Source organism: Corvus hawaiiensis, chromosome 1 (assembly GCF_020740725.1).
Source record: "Corvus hawaiiensis isolate bCorHaw1 chromosome 1, bCorHaw1.pri.cur, whole genome shotgun sequence".
NCBI lineage: Eukaryota > Metazoa > Chordata > Aves > Passeriformes > Corvidae > Corvus > Corvus hawaiiensis.
The window spans coordinates 5,306,876-5,322,817 of record NC_063213.1 but is presented as its reverse complement, the minus strand read 5'-3'; the positions used below and the strand labels follow the sequence as shown (position 1 = coordinate 5,322,817).

At 40.6% G+C, this 15,942-nt stretch overlaps 1 protein-coding gene across 5 annotated transcripts in view; it reads right to left on the bottom strand.

Moving 5' to 3' along the window:
- Window positions 1-15,942, bottom strand: part of LOC125333446 (sodium channel protein type 5 subunit alpha-like) — a 216,089-nt gene that overhangs the window by 94,170 nt on the left and 105,977 nt on the right. For all 5 annotated transcript variants that reach the window (XM_048319415.1, XM_048319370.1, XM_048319497.1 and 2 more), the window contains 4 exons: window positions 12,624-12,756; window positions 8,791-9,029; window positions 3,835-4,008; window positions 2,067-2,423 (listed from right to left, as the gene is read on the bottom strand). In XM_048319415.1, the coding sequence (XP_048175372.1) occupies window positions 2,067-2,423; window positions 3,835-4,008; window positions 8,791-9,029; window positions 12,624-12,756 (903 nt within the window). The remainder of the gene's footprint in view (window positions 1-2,066; window positions 2,424-3,834; window positions 4,009-8,790; window positions 9,030-12,623; window positions 12,757-15,942) is intronic.

Sequence of the window (15,942 nt, the reverse complement as noted above, 5' to 3'; positions counted from 1 at the left end):
GTATTCAATTTAGATGCATGTGCGGATCTGCTACACCAGAAAAAATGCTGTAAGATTTCCTCATGCCTCCAGAGACTATGGAGGCATGTAGAGTTCAAATGAGATACAACCTCAGGATAATATTCTTTATCAGAACTGACTCTTGGAACTCAGAGGAGGAACAAGGATCTCAGCAAGTTAAAAGAGAAACTTTGCTGGCACAGATGGCAATGGAGTTACACGTAGAAGTTTTCACACATGAGTATTCTTATTTGAAAGGGCTCATGGTTCTTTTTAGCTACCAGAACTTTTGGGTCTGATGATGTTATGCAAGTAAGTAAGTTGGTGAGTTCAATCAACTCTTACTGAAGAAAGCAACAATTTTGCCAATGCCAGAGGAGTAAGATGACCTCCTGTCTACCTGATAATCAACATCATGAAATCTCCATGTTGGCACTGGATGAGTCTCATGATTCAGAATCTGTTGTTCACCACCTTTATCACCTATGAATAATTTCCTTTTTTTTTTTTCTATGAGTGACCCAAACACAAGAATCATTCCTATTTATCAGTCTTTGCCACAGCCTTACAGAACTGTTGGCTGAAAAGAGTAAAGCTAGCACTTTTGCTTTCAGCTGACCAATAACTGCAGCTTATCCATGCTGACAGAGTTTTTCAATATCTGGTTTTACACCTGGGACAGTCTTTTTTTCGAGCACTGAAGGTTAAATATATGTAGATAATGTTAATGCAGTCTCTGCTGAGCCAGATTTAATATTTAAAGAACTTATGCGCAGTTAATATCTAAGGGTATCAGATGTTGCTAATTCACATCTTTTAATAATCCATGAATATTTCAAATGTTAACATTTTCCCCAGAATTTAACACATATTATTTCCAGATTTCATCATCATACACAGAACACATTACTTAATGGCAGGGGGAGATTAACTTTCTAGGTCTCAGACTAAACTCTCTCAAAAGATATAATAAATAATTATTTTTTTCTAAATACAGAAAGTAATATTTTACCCTAACTCCTCTAATCAAATTTAATTCCAAGGAAAATTTATAGAAATGATAAGTCATAGAAAAAAACTTAAATAATTTCCCACTTTCTGAGTAATCACAGTTTAATCTTTTGACTTTTATTAAAAAACCCCTAAAAAATATAATTTCCTCTTGCAATCAACATTTTCAGTGTGAAAATAACTAGTAAAATTTGAGTTAAAGTAAACAAAACAACACACTTTGCTTTTCTACAAGCTCTTTCAAGAACTTTTCTACCCCAGCAGCTGAGAACCAAAACATTGGGTACTTAAAAGGAAAACAACCACTAAAAGCAATCGGTAGCAAAACCCAACATTTTTTTATAGCAGCATCTACTATTAAACAACTCCCTGCATAAACAGTAAGGCCATTAGAGCCACAATGTCAAAGATGCTCTGTAAGCTGAACAGGCAAAACATTTCCACAATGACTGAAAGCCAGCAAAGCGCTCCTTAAGATGTCAACAGGGAAATATAATTCAGTCTTAATAGGTTCAGAGCTTATGTAAGCCATGCTTATGGGATGGTCTATTAAAAAACCAGCAAGTGAGCCAGTGACATTACTGTAAACAAAACCTGCAGCTTCCTAAAACATGCAGGCTAAAAACGTTCGAAACTCCACTCAATGACACTGTGCTGTGGTAAGGTTCGTGTGTTCTGGGCCAGAAGTGAAGGGAAATAGAAATATGTCCCAAAACAGGGACAGTTGAGGTGATATTCACAGTTGTATAGAAAAGAGATCAGGAATTCCTTCAGCCCCATCAATGGCCTAAGAAATAAAATCATTATGATCAACCCATGGTGCCTTTTCTCTAGTAAAACATCTGCTCTTCTGGAAAAACCCAGCAAGCCCTCATTCCCAACTGGTAGTGCAGTTTTGTATTTGGGATAGGAGCAAACTTCTCTTGGTGGCAACTTTGTTCATCGAATTAAAATCATGGAGCAATGTGAGATTTGCCATTTCTGGGTTAAAAAATGGTACATTTGCACACACCCACCAGGAACGGAAGAAAAAGAAAACCATCTTGAGAACTCACCACCAGGTTTCCTATCACCATGACCAACAAGAAGACAAGAAGGCACAGTGGCTGCCCAGCTACTTCCATACAGTCCCACATGGTCTCGATCCACTCTCCACACAAAATTCGGAAGATGATGAGGAACGAGTGGAAAAAATCATTCATGTGCCACCGTGGCAAACTGCCAGTTGTGCTTATCTTCTTCACATTGTCCAAGTAGCTTTTCCCAAAAAGCTGCATTCCTACCACGGCAAAAATGAAGACGATGATGGCCAGCACGAGAGTGAGGTTACCGAGGGCACCCACGGAGTTACCAATGATTTTAATAAGCGTATTTAAGGTTGGCCAGGACTTTGCCAACTTGAAGACTCGCAGCTGTGAACAGAACATAAACAACAGTGTCAGCTCACAGAAGCAACAGCCATTTCAGCCAATGAATTATTAAAGTGAGTAAAATGTGGAAGATGTTAAATGCCTCAGTGTGTGTGGTACAAGGTGATTTTAGCCATTAAACTTCCTGTTAACCTCATTACTTCTATTAATAAAACATCAGTTGGGCTTCTCGGATGAGAATTAAGTTTTCCAGAGCTATGCTCTGCCTGGATAGACATGGATAGACATGGTTTTAATGACACATTCCCCCACTGGTGGGGAAAGGATGGAAGGATGAAATCTATTTCTTAGTGCTTTCTTTTGTGTTGCTTTTGCTCCTGAAAATAAACAGCCTGGCAGGCATCTGGAGAGAGGGGTTTCAGGTTTGGTACCACAAAGAGAGAAGGAATTCCTCTGTGCCTCAGAGCAAGCCTCAGTCAGATGCTATTAGCTGTTAGTTCCCAGGGTGAAAATCACCTCTGTGCTGACGATCACACAGTCTGTGCACAACACACAGCCCACTTAAGACCTATTTTAAGGATGTAAATGGTGCCTAGCCCTTGTGCTGTGTTTTCAGCTAAAGGTTTAATTTAAGCCCTATTGAAGCAAGATTGCTCCAAAAACTGAAGGGAGACACTTAGGACAGTGATGGAAAATTTACACTTTTGAGCACTTTTGGGGGAAAAAAAAATTCTTTTCTTCTGGAAAGTGTAACCATAAGGGTTTATTTTCCTGATCTTTAAAACTGTGAAGCCATATCATGGCCAGAATGATTAGCATGGACATCCTGGTACATGAAGTGCAACACAAATGTCAAGTTGGCAAGGAAAGTACTTTTCTGTTCCAGCATGTTGCCAGTCTTTCATTAACAGAACACCACTATCCTCTGCTTGACAAAGGGGCTGACAGCTAAGGAGTTCCCGTGAAAGACAGATGCTATGTTATGCTGATCAGTTCTAGAAAAAAAAAAATCTCTCTGTGAATAATTCAAAGACATTTTCTTTTGACAACATCTGAAAGAACAGTGGCATGTTTATAATATAATTTAGGAATAACAGTTCTGAAAACAACAAGTTATCAGCGCTTGCATTTCTTGGGCTATCAATTTTCTGCTGTCTATGCTAACAGGTGTACAGGTATAAAGTGGCAGATCTTTATTACAAATTGGAATTCAAGTATTTTAAGTGTGCTACAAGTACCTGGCACAGCTAGAAGGAATCAAATTATGTTCTCATTTACCCTGATGTAAATCTGGAACAATTCCATTTATCCCACAGCCTGTAATTAGTGTCACGTACTGTTCACCAGTTTGCAGCAATTATAGGCAGATGCGTTTTTAAGAAAATATGTTGCATTCATGTCAGAGTTTATATGTAATAAAAAAAGATGGGTAAGAACAGAAGAAGACCATTACCAGTCGGAAGGAGCGTAAAACAGACAGGTTTCCCATGCTGGACAAACCCAGTTCCATCAGGCTTAGAATAACAATTATGCTGTCAAAAATATTCCAGCCCTGCTGGAAATAGTAGTAAGGGTCAAGGGCAATTACTTTGAAGATCATTTCTGCTGTAAAAATCCCAGTGAAGACCTGCAGAAAGAAAATATGAAGTCAAACTAACCTTTTAAGCACAACTCCTTGCTTGTGGAGTTTCCACTCACACAGGTGAACCCAGAAGAAAGCCAGACACATTTTACAAACAAATACTTGCTTTTTTTGGTGGCTGACTCTTTATGGCTATTACAGTTTTGTCTAGTCTTTTCACAATAATATCTGATACTGCTGTAAACTTATAATGACATCTAACTTCAGGATCTGGATTGGAACATACATTTCCATCTCCTTCCATCATCTGAATAATCACAGTGCTAAAAAAAAAAAGTTAAAAAAAAAGTGTAAAGGTGCCTTTTATAAAGGTTAAATCTATTCATTTCACTGGAGAAAGCTAAGTGAATGGAGAGTGCCTGTTAAGGGCTATTTGGGTTGCAGTGTATCTGCTGTATTATCCCTTTTCATTTAGTTCTTATTATCAATAGAAGGGCAATGCACACCTCCAGTTATTCTGAGGTTATTGCTGGCAGCAAAGATGATTAGAAACTCTAATTTGAGTCTTGGTCTTTTTTTTTTTATTTTTACAAATAGTCACAGCGATTTTCTTCTCATTGCATCTTGGGAACACATTGGTTATTTATGACCCAGTTCAAATGTCATATGGTGGAGGTTCTAATTGGAACATTTTTCTTTAAAACAACTTATAAATATTACCTATGAGGCAGAGGGAGCATAGAAAGGAAGGCTGCTGACAGCAAATCCAGTTTTAATAGATTCACGTAAAGTATCCCAGAGAATCAGATTTTGTCCTTTTGTATGCCCTGCTTAAGTAACATTTTAAATGCATAGTGCAATGCTACAGTCAACTTAAAATGACAAAAGGTGAGCACCAAGTTTGTCGTATACTGTTTTATTTTCATTTCACATCCTAGTACAAGCTGCCCAGAGCTTTGTGTTTCTGGAAAATTCTGAAATTTCTGAAACAGAAATAGATATATTTGCAGAAATTGGTAATTTCTGTACAATTAAAGTACATGGTTTTCTGTGAAACCATCGACATTAATGCACTTTGTTGGTCAAACAATCCAGAGGTTATGTACCACTAACATAAAGTCAAGGAGAAATGTTTTCCTTCCAAGAAGCTGAATATATGCAAGATTAGCCCAGCAAAATTGATCAGCTCTGAGCAATAGAGATGAGACACCCAGTAAGATGGGAAAAGGAAAGGTTAAGATGATGAAATTATGATATTAAGGAATACAAATAAATTATCATAGTTTAATTTGAGCAGTGTTTGGCTTTACTCTCTAACACTTCAGGAATTAATTATTCCAAGTGGCCATTTTACACAATTCCTTATGGAAAATACCTTCTGTTTCTCCTCAGGAAAATGATATCTTGGATTGCAGCAATACCTCAGGATGTAACAACTTTCCATCACCACCTCATACCAAGAATACAACAAACAACCTGTCTCATATTTCTAATTAGCAAAGAACTTCTGAGTCATAGGGGTTAGAGATACCAAAGATTCCCACCATAATGCTCACATTTTTCCTGGGACAGAGAACAAGACAAAACTGGATGTCTGTGAAATTGTATCCAGGGGACTGCCTTAAAAACTACGAGACCATGCTGCACACATTATGCAACCCTCTCGCTGAGAAAATGACTCAGGAGGATCACTTTCTTTGCCTGAATCATTTTAATCAATAGCCTTCTGAGAAGGAAATGTCACAGCAAGACAGCAAAACGTCTGAGCCTTCCTGAAGGCATCAGGAGTTGTGTATGTGCGTACCAGCCACAAGTTCCACACGGCACCTACTCCTCTGTGCCTGCACAAGGGCTGGGTGTTTCATGGGATAAAGGCTGGAAAGAAAACAAGTAGCTTAACATCCCACTGGCATTAAATATGACAGTCCTGATGTGGAGCACTTTGTCTTAAAAAAACCCAAACTTTCAGCCATTTAGGCTTTAATGCTGCATAATGGTACCTCAGCTTCTAAAGGAAAACAGAAATTGAGGGAATCTTGCTCTCTCCACTCATTTTTTAAGCGGTGGCACTGTGTGGGCAGATGAACTCCGTACACGTGCTCGGCTGGCCTTCTGATCACATTTGGAAATGTTGATTCCTCTAAGTGATGAACTAAAGGGGCCTGAAAGCAGCAGATGCTGAACAAAGTAGATGGACAATCACAGCAGGGGAGCCCCAGTGACTGGCAGATCCAGAGAAAGCAAATTTATATTCCATTTTCATTCTTTCATTTCTCTCAGAAACATTTGCTCTGAGTAAAAAAAAATGTCAAAGGCCTGCCCTCTTTAATATTTCCCCTGTTTAATGCTAGCATAATCACTCAAAGAGGGTTAGATGTAACGGGAAGACAGCCAGCCAGCCAGCGTGGGGGCAGAGGGGGGGGCTGGCAGTCTGCAGCTTAGGGGATGCAGTCACCTGGCAGCCTGCCTGGAGCTGGGACTCCCTTCCCTTTCATAGGGAATTGCAAAAAATGTCAATTTTCATTACAAATGACTTTGCGAAATCTTCCACAAAATGGAGTTACCTTTCTCTGACCTGCTCTACTCACAATTAATCCAGTTATGGGGGGGGGGTTAGTAAAGCTGGCGAGGGTGAGCTGGGATGGTCTGGGCTCTCACAGACCCAAGCTGGGATCTCAGGAGAAGGGGAGCCCCGAGCCATCAGTCTGCTATAAAAAATACAGGCAGGCTGTTTTGCTTACTTTATACTTCAACACAAAGAAGAGAAATAGCTCTAGGCAGTGCTAAGAAAATCACAGTGAGATTTTGCCTTTTTTTAAGCAAAATTTTGCAAAATTTGCTTTGTAAAATTTCTCTCTCTGCAAAAAAAAAAAAAAAAAAAAAAACGTGTCTCTCTGAAGATTTTCTCTGTCTGCAAAATTCCTGTCTAATTTCCTGATGGCACCTGGCACAGCCCTGCTCAGCCCTGGCAGGTCTGCAGGAGCCGTGTTGGCAGGAGGGATGTCAAGGGCTAGTGTTTCACTGCCTGTGGTCTGCAAAGGGGGAAAGTGATCTGCCAAAAGCAGAGTGAGGAGCAGACACCTTGACTATCCCAAGTGCCAGGGAGGGTAGTGGCAGCTTTGCCACCTGCTTTGATGGATACTCGGTTGCAAAGGAATTTTTTTAAGTCATCTTAAAAGGCCACAAATAGTTGAGCAACAAGAAGGAATGCTGGCTGCAAAGTGAAGCTGGATACAGTCCTGTGAGATGATTTCCAAGCTGTCCTTATCTACTGCTTTCTGCAGAGAGCAAGAGCATGGGTTTGGAGCAAGACAGAGCCAAACAGATTTCTGCTTAGCACAACAACAGAGGGAGATTTGTCAAGACACATCAGCTGAAAAGCTGAAGACAGGTCTAGGGGAATAACCTCAACCTGCCCAAGGAAGTCCAGAGCTGAAAATAACAAGGACCAGGGTAAAGGAAAAAATCCATATGTGGCATAACCCATATTCTAGGACTGATACAAAATGCCTGGTTATTGCAACTACCTACCCAAACCTGCCAGCACAGGATGCTTCTCACTAAAGGCAGGTCTCCCATCTGCAGTGTCTCTGTGGGCTCCCACCGTGGTCAATGGTTACTACAGTCACAGCCCTACAGGCCACAGTTCACCTTTTCCAAAAGTAAATGTCTTTACAACATCACATTAATGGGGCTTAAAATTGTCCATTACTTTCCATTGACTTTAAAGAGAGACAAGGACAATTGGCACAGAGAGACTCCTACGCTGTAAATACCTGAGGTTAGGTGACGTGAATCCAGCTTTGAGATACTGCAGCCTTTGTTCTCACAGAAGTAAAGGGCTTTTTTAGTCTCTGCTGTGAGCTCCTCAAATGCAAACTTTGCAGCATCCACCTTTCAGATTCTCCAGATCACTCATGTTCCTATAGGATATTTCTGCTGCTACCACTAGGTTTTAGGGGAAATTCACCATGCCATAGCTAGATGGCCTGTGCCTTTTCTAAAATTAAAAGGATTTTAAACACTAAGTTTTAAAGCAGTAGCATGTGGTAGCTTTTAAACATAACTCAGAGAAAGATGATTAAAGAAAAAGCTTCCATTTTGGGGTAAGTGCAGAATTTTAGTGCCCCCTGCATCACAAGTTGTATCACGTTGCCCTTGGAAAGGCTTTTCTGCTGTCCCTGCAGCTTGGCTGTAGACTGTCACTCTGCTTTTCCTTGGAAAAGTGTGGTCTGTGCTTGCTTTGCAGCTCTACAACCATCTGCTCTGGCTTGCACATTAAGTTTCCCCTCAAAGCATCAGCCATGCTTTGCTCCATGTCCCCTCCACCCTGGGGTTTTCAGAGGACCCAGCACACGTAGAAAATGCACTGCAGGCACCTTCCAGCATAGCTATCAACCCATGATCAAACACAACTCTATTTCCCTCAAAGATCTTGCCCAGCTTTTTTCTGCAGGTTTCTTTTTTAACGTAAAAGTCACTATTAGTCACCAAGAACTGCTACCTTTTCATTGCTTTACCAGAAATCCTGAATAAAGCTCATTAACCTTTCTCTTATCTCATTTCCTGAAACAGGTATCTATCAGGAACAGCCCCAAAACATGGCTTTAATGGTTACTAATAGCATTAGAATATGTTAGCTTGACAAAAATAGACGCTTGTTCTTCATTCAGTTCTCTTCAGAAAGAGGTGGTCATGTGGACTTGCTTGACAAAGTAAAGCAATGCTGGCAGTGTATCAAAATGGGACATTCCCAAGTCACAGCCAAAACTTTAAAAAGTAGGAAATGCACCCCTCAGGTGGCTCTTCATGTTCACACTGACTTACCAAATTGCCTATGTACAGCATGTGGTCAAACTCCTTCGTCATCTTGTAATGCTCCAAGGCCATGAAGAGCGTGTTCAGCACAATGCAGAGGGTGATGGTGAGGTCGGTAAATGGGTCCATTACCACAAACTTGACAAATTTCTTGATTAAAACCCAAAGCGGGCAGCAATCCCAAATGAGGAATTTAACAGCAAAGTGGTTCCAGCAGGGAGGACATTTCTGGTGTGATTCCTCAAGCTCTAAGTCACAAGCAGTAAAGTCACAGTCAATTCACACTGAGCTATATGACAAGAGAACACTTAAAATGACTCATAACACAGAGGAAGGCCCACAAATTACCCCCAACTTTTTACAATGATAAAAATATTTCTGTCCTAACAGGTTGGCAAATTACACACTTTGGGGTTTTAGCCAGTTGACCTGCACTTAGCAGACAGTGACCTGTTCTGGAAGTAATAAACTTTTAAAAGTGTCACAGGCAAAAAGTGAGAATCACACTAAGTATGTGAAGTCCAATATTATATATAGGCTTGGATTCTTACACTGTTTTCCATTTTGCCAAGTTCAAATGGATAAGAATACACTATCTTCATTTAACTTAGACTGGAATATCATTTCCAGGTCACACTTTCAAAGTATCTTAAGAAATACCTTTTAAAGCAGATAAGAGATGAAAGTTCTTAAATCCAATATTTAGAGCTGGTTTAAGTACTTGAGAACCAGAGTATCCCTGGTTATCAACAGAGTTTCTGTCCTCGATGTGTAAGCCAAAAAGGCATTAAATATCTGATTTTTCTGAAAGGCCCACATATAAAATCAGGGAGCCCATAAGCCAGTTTGAAAATGCTACTAAAACTCCAAGGTGCTTTTTAAAGGTGCTCTTAAAATATTGCCTGTAATACAACTTTTACATGCTCATTTTACCTATGCACAAAAGAATTGAAATAGCCTCCTAAGTATAATTTGTGTTAAACGGTGAAAAAAGAAAAGCCAAAAAAGACAGTTAATGGCTAAAAGACAATGATCAGCAGAATTGCTTAATGCTTTCCTATTCTGATTCCTTTATGGGCATGGAATGCTCTATTATGGTTTTAGTCTATATAATTAGAACCTGCACTGATAACAGGAAAACTTCAGCCAAGGCTGTTATTGCAATCAGTTCATAAACAGCCTCCTCTCTCCAGGCAGGAAGCATTTGGGACAAGGGGAAATGGCCCCAAGCTGTGCCAGGGGAGCTTCAGATTGGGTATTAGGAAAAACCTCTTCACTCCAAGAGTGATTAAGCACAGGTGGAGTCACCATCCCTGGAAAGTGTTCAAAAACCGAGTGGACGTGGCACTTTGCAATGTGGTTTGGTGGGCACAGGGGTATTCAGTTGAAGGTTGGACTTGCTGATCTTGGAGGATTTTTCCTCAGACTCTCTGATTCTTTATCCACTTTCTTCAGAGGACAACAGAACTGTGGTATTAGGTGTCCTCCAGCAAGCTTTCAAAATACCAGATGGTGTCCTAAATGCAAAGGTTTTACCCAAACATCTGTGCTGTTCTGACATCTTTGGGAAATGAAATCGCTCCCAAGAAATGACTCTTTCCAGCCTCCAAACAGAGAGCTTACAGGTAAACCCTAACATTAAGTGAGAACCATAGATTTCAATGCAAAATCCTAATTTTTTTTTTTTTTAACTTGCCTCTGAAAGCAATAAAGGGTTTAAGGCAGTCAAATCCTTATGGACCTAATTTTCCAGGTAAATCTAGAACACATAGATGTATATCCTTATTCTTCACAACATAAGCCCATTTAAGTCCAGGTTGCTGCTAAAAGGGTCGGTTTCACCCTTCTCAGCCCCAGCCACATGTTATTTCTCTGCCCTTTTGCCAGCTTTTGTGCTCCTGGACCTTCTGGGTGAGCTGGTTCTGCTTGTTGATCCAGCTGAAAACCCATCATACAAAGTGCAGGGACACAGCAAGAGAAGGAGGAGGGTGTGACTGTCCTCTTTCGGCAGTGATGTTGCATGAAAATGGTTTAAATCAATTAAGAATCCACATCCTTTCCCACTACAGACGATCTCTGGAAAACACAAAACATCTAATTTTTAAAAAAATATCTGCAAAAGTAAAATTAGCCTCTGATTTTTCTGCTGCTGTTAGAAAAATGGTCAGAAAAATACAATCAACATTGTGTTGGAGATGTTTTTCCTCTTATTTTTAAATTTAAAAAGAAATAGGTCCTTTCTTGTCAGCAAGGCTTTGTAATGTCTGGAAAAAACAGGCAGCTGTTGGCTACCCAAGAGCTAAGAGCAGAAACCAAATAAGTAAAGGGGAAGGGATTTCTGGTCCAGCTGTTTCAAAGTTTGGCACAAATCTTACAGCCATGAATATGGTTAAATCCCGTGTCATACTTAATTCTGATTTGATATTCATTGTTAACGAGTATTCAGTTTCAGTGACTAATGAAAGTCTGGGAGTTAGGAAAGCTTTGATGAGGATTTCTTCTATATAGAATGATAGAATAATTTAGGTTGGAAAAGACCTCTAGGATGATTGAGTCCAACTCTTATCCCAGTCCTGCCAAGTCCACCACTAAACCACATCCCTGAGTGCCATGTCCTGAATTATCCTAGTCTGGATGGCCTCTATTTCTGTGGTATAAAGGAATAGAAAAATACCATTAAATAAATAAGAAGTCCAGAAGTCCAGGCCTTTTAGGCATTCTTAACACATTACAAGAAAGCAAATCAATCACAAGTTAATTGCTAAAAACCCCACAGAAAACAAGTAAAACCTTTGCAGACTACATTAAACACTGAAATACACCAAAGCGATTATTTCTCTATTAAGAACACAACTCTTTATTTATCCAAACACAAATATATCTTCTGGCCACAATACTGCTGAATATAACCATGGGGAGGGTAAAAAACTGAGGAAGGGCTTTCTGGTTCCACACTGGGCTATTTCTAGTTCCTCTCTGTAAGGCATCTCTTAGGTGAGTCCCTCTGTCGTGCCTTGCCTTCCTATCCATCAGCCACATAGAGAATTAGGCTGCAGGAGAATCCACAATTTCCCATGCTACACACCATGTTCTTGACTGACTTTTTCTGTGTTCTTAGGTGCTATCTCCTCTCTCATCTCTGTTTGCTGTGTAGGAGACACGAGAAAGTGTAGGAAGGCCTTCCATGCTACAAGATTGGGAATGTGGGGCCTTGCTCTGAGTTGTCTTGGTGAGAAGAAATTTGTGAGAGCAACACGCAAAGTTCCTGTCTATGGACACTCAGAAGAGGAAAATCCTCCTGCACCTCGTGAAAAGAGCAATGGAAAAATTTGTTGAGAAATATTTACATGGTTAAAGGGGTCCTTTGAGCATCCTTGAATTTCACGTGGGACCCAAACATGCTACGGTGTCCCTGTTGTGAGAGACTTTGAGACTTTTTTCCCCCACAATTTGGATGTTCTGCATGTGGCTGGTGACTGCACATGCCAGGATTTCCATCAGCCCCAGAGAGATGAGACACAAACAAATGTAAAGTCAGTCACCCAAAACCAGGCTGGTACTCCCCTACCCTGCACCGTGGTGAGCCCTGTGTAAATCTAACACCACGACAGCACAAAATCTTAAATCTTACAGCTCCAAATCTGATTATATGGCTTTTTTTTTTATTTTATTTTTACAAGTCCATGGGTAAGATAAAGATCATATTGCCTCTGTTATAGGGGTTGCAATAACTATCCTTAGTGCCTTCTTTCAAAACGATATCAGGACATTTTGTGTCACTTTTTTTCCTGCCTTTTAACATGGACGTGGCTTTGAGTTGGGAAACTGAGGACGTCTCTTACCTTCCAGGGCACTGGTGATGATGCTGACAGCACTCACTGCCCTCTGCCTCTGAAAGGGCTCGTCCGAGTGGTCCACTGAGGGCCGGTGGGGCATTAAAAGCTGTTTCTTGCTTGCCTCGTCCGAGGGGGAGGTCTGTTTAAGGAACACACTGGATCAGCACAGTAAAACCACGGCAGATACTGGGTAGAAATTTCAAAACTGCCTAAGCATTAATTTTCTCATCTGAAGAGTCCAAAGCTCATTGACTTCTGAGTTAGAGACATCCTGATGGGGCACAGCTTTTGAAAATGGCACTTTGAGCAATTTTGGAAAATTTGTTCTGCCCTTTACCTTCATGTAAACTGTGGGTGAAAACCAAGGAAGGCTTATGATGCCAGAGGAATAGCAGTGCTGCTTTCCCATGCTCTTTGCTTGTGAAAGAAGGCCAGCTTAATTACATTAATTAATCTATTATTTCTGAAATGTGTTAACTATTTAATTATACAGCTAGGAGGAAAAGGGCGTGGGTAACAGCTCGATTACAGACCTCTGATATCATACCAAGCAAACTGACTCCCCAACACGTTTTTTCTTGTTCTGAAACACTGCCAAATCTCAGGAACATATTGTCATTGTGGTGATCTTTGGTGTTATGGATTCTGAAGCTCCATAATTAGGGGAGAGACTTAGCTTCTTTTTCTCGGGAAAAAATAAATAACCTAACCCTTGTTCTCATATTTCTCAAGGAAAAGCTTAAAAAAAAAAAAAAATCCCAAAGAAATCAAATACCAGAAAAGCAGAACTGCCAAACTGTCTTTGTTTAATGTCTCATTTTAAATTAGTTTTATGCTTTTTGTAGGCTTGAGTTTCTGAAGTCAGACAGAAACACAGTACAGCTGAAGACACACACTGCATTAAACACTTTATATTGTCAGCTCACAGGAGCAAGATGTTAAGGCTTCTATTATTACAAGCTCCCACTTCATACAGAGAACAAATCCCACTTGGTTTACTCCTCCAGATCCCATCCAGGTGGAAAGAAAAGTGGTGGTGGAGGTGCAAGAATCTGGGAAAGCCAGGTTCAACATCATTCTCTGTCACAGACCTCCTGGTTGAGACCCTCAGTTTCCCAAAGTAAGTGTTTAACACTCCCTGCCCTGGTCCTCCAAGCATCCAGGCTGTGAGGTCTGAGACACCGTGTAACAAGACAGGTGTAGACAGATGGATCCTGAAGCTCAAGGAAATGGGAAATGAGAAGAAATCCCTACAAAGATGAGAATCCCTGGTTTATGCAGATATCAGACTAGTTGCTTTAGTTTCTCCACAGACAAATGAGCTACAGGAATTAGATTGAGTCTTCCGGATCTTCTCATCACTTGGGTCTGAAATAGCCCTGACCTCCCTGATCAGCTCCCGGGTTGCCAACTGAGATGTGCCATAAGCAGCAGTTCCACAGCTGTTTGTGCCCAGGGACCCAGGATCCCTCCTCTTCACCACTTCTCTACCAAAAATGCTCTTCAAGAAAGGCAATTCCATGAGAACAGCAAGAAAGAAAGCTCTACAAGCTGTCTTTCTGGAGTGTGACCGCTTCAGGGCAGGGGATATCCCCAGAAAAGGGCAAAGATGTTTGGCCACTGGTTGACAATGAAAATTGTAACCAGGATGCTGGTCCCATGTCACTTCAAGTACTGCAGTTAAAAATACCAATCACTGCAAGACCAGAGAAGGATAAAGATGTTTAAAGCAAGCACTTAAAACATTAGCTGGGTCAGGAAAGCAGTAATTCTTCAAAATGGCTTTTTTTCTCCCCCGAAAATGTCCTTTTTTAAAAAAACAAAACAACTCAATTGCCTCATTGTCCATTGAGTTACTGACAAAGTCATCTCAAAAGGAAAGTTATAATCAGAAACTCTTCAAAGAAGTCCTACTTGTGCACAACAAGAAAACACTCTCTCCTTGGCTTAGGAGCCAGGGAATACCAGGAATGGTGTTTCAGATGCATTAGTTCACTTGATTTCCTTCACCTCAAAAACATCCAATAAAAACCAGAGAAACAACAAATGTTTTATTAATGAAGAAAGCATCTCCAAAATTGCATAATCATTCACAGCAGTTTGGAATACATAACAAATACATGGTAGCAAAAAGAAATAGCTAGACAGGGAGATGAAAAACAGAAGGGAGACAAATTTTTAAGTAGAATAAGTTAAAAAGAAAACAAAAAGGAAAAGCAAAGAAAAAGAGAAAAAAACCCACAAACCACAAGTTTGCCTCTCTCTGTAAAATGGAGCATAAGAAAAACTCAGATTTCAAATCCCTCTGGATTATTTCACTCTTTTTAAGCTCTAATGTCTTCCCATCCCGACCTAAAGCATAGGATGTACCAGTAACATGTCATCAGACAACCTCGTTCCCAAGAGTCCTTTATCTGAAAGCCGCCTTTTACTCACAAGTGCAAAGAGGTAGAAAGTCAAAGGAAAAACATTCCGAGGTTCATTCTTCCTATTTTCTTTTATTTAACTAAACCAGGGTACTGAAATGTCCAAGTGAAACAGGTTTGGCACGTCTTTCATTAAGGAAACAGCAGGGAGTGGACTTTTTTCCTAGGTTTGACATGATATTCCCAACCCAACAAGCTTTTTAAGTCCCACTACTTTTGGTTCCAGCCCCTGCATCCTCAGTCCTGCCACGTGTGTCACCAGAAGTGATCCCCAAGACTTCAGGAGTGCTTCTGCAGTCAAGGGGATTACTTTGCAGCCACCCTTCACCTGCAAAGGGTATTTCAGAATGAAATGGCTCCTTCCTTCCTTCATCTCTGGAGAGGGGATGGGGTGCAATTTGCTGCTGGCAAAGGGTACCCTGTGTGACAGCCACCCACTCACCCAGCAGTGTGTGTCCCCCTGAAGGATGGAACCCCAAGCCCCTGGTCCCTGCCAGCCCCCTGGCACCAGGCACACAGCAGAGGTTCATCCCTAGAGCCCCTCCAGGTGAATTGCTTAAAATTATTAAAGCTGCATAAGGAAGTTGATGAGCTTATGCTCTGTGTAAAGAATAGATGTGTGTGGGTTTGGGTTTATATTATTATTATTTATTTTAGAATAGAGATAGCTGACATTCACACAAGGAACTGACAGGTTTTGCACTGTGAGACAGAGAGCAGTTCCAGGAACTGGACGAGCAGGCAGCATAAAGGCTATAATCATCCCTGAGAGAACACATATAGGCACAGTTGCTCTTTGTTCTTATATTCCTCTAGAAATTAAGCATAAAATAACAGCAGTCTCCACAGTTATGCAAGGAGTCTCCGTAGGATCCAGATGAGAAATCACAACGGAGTTA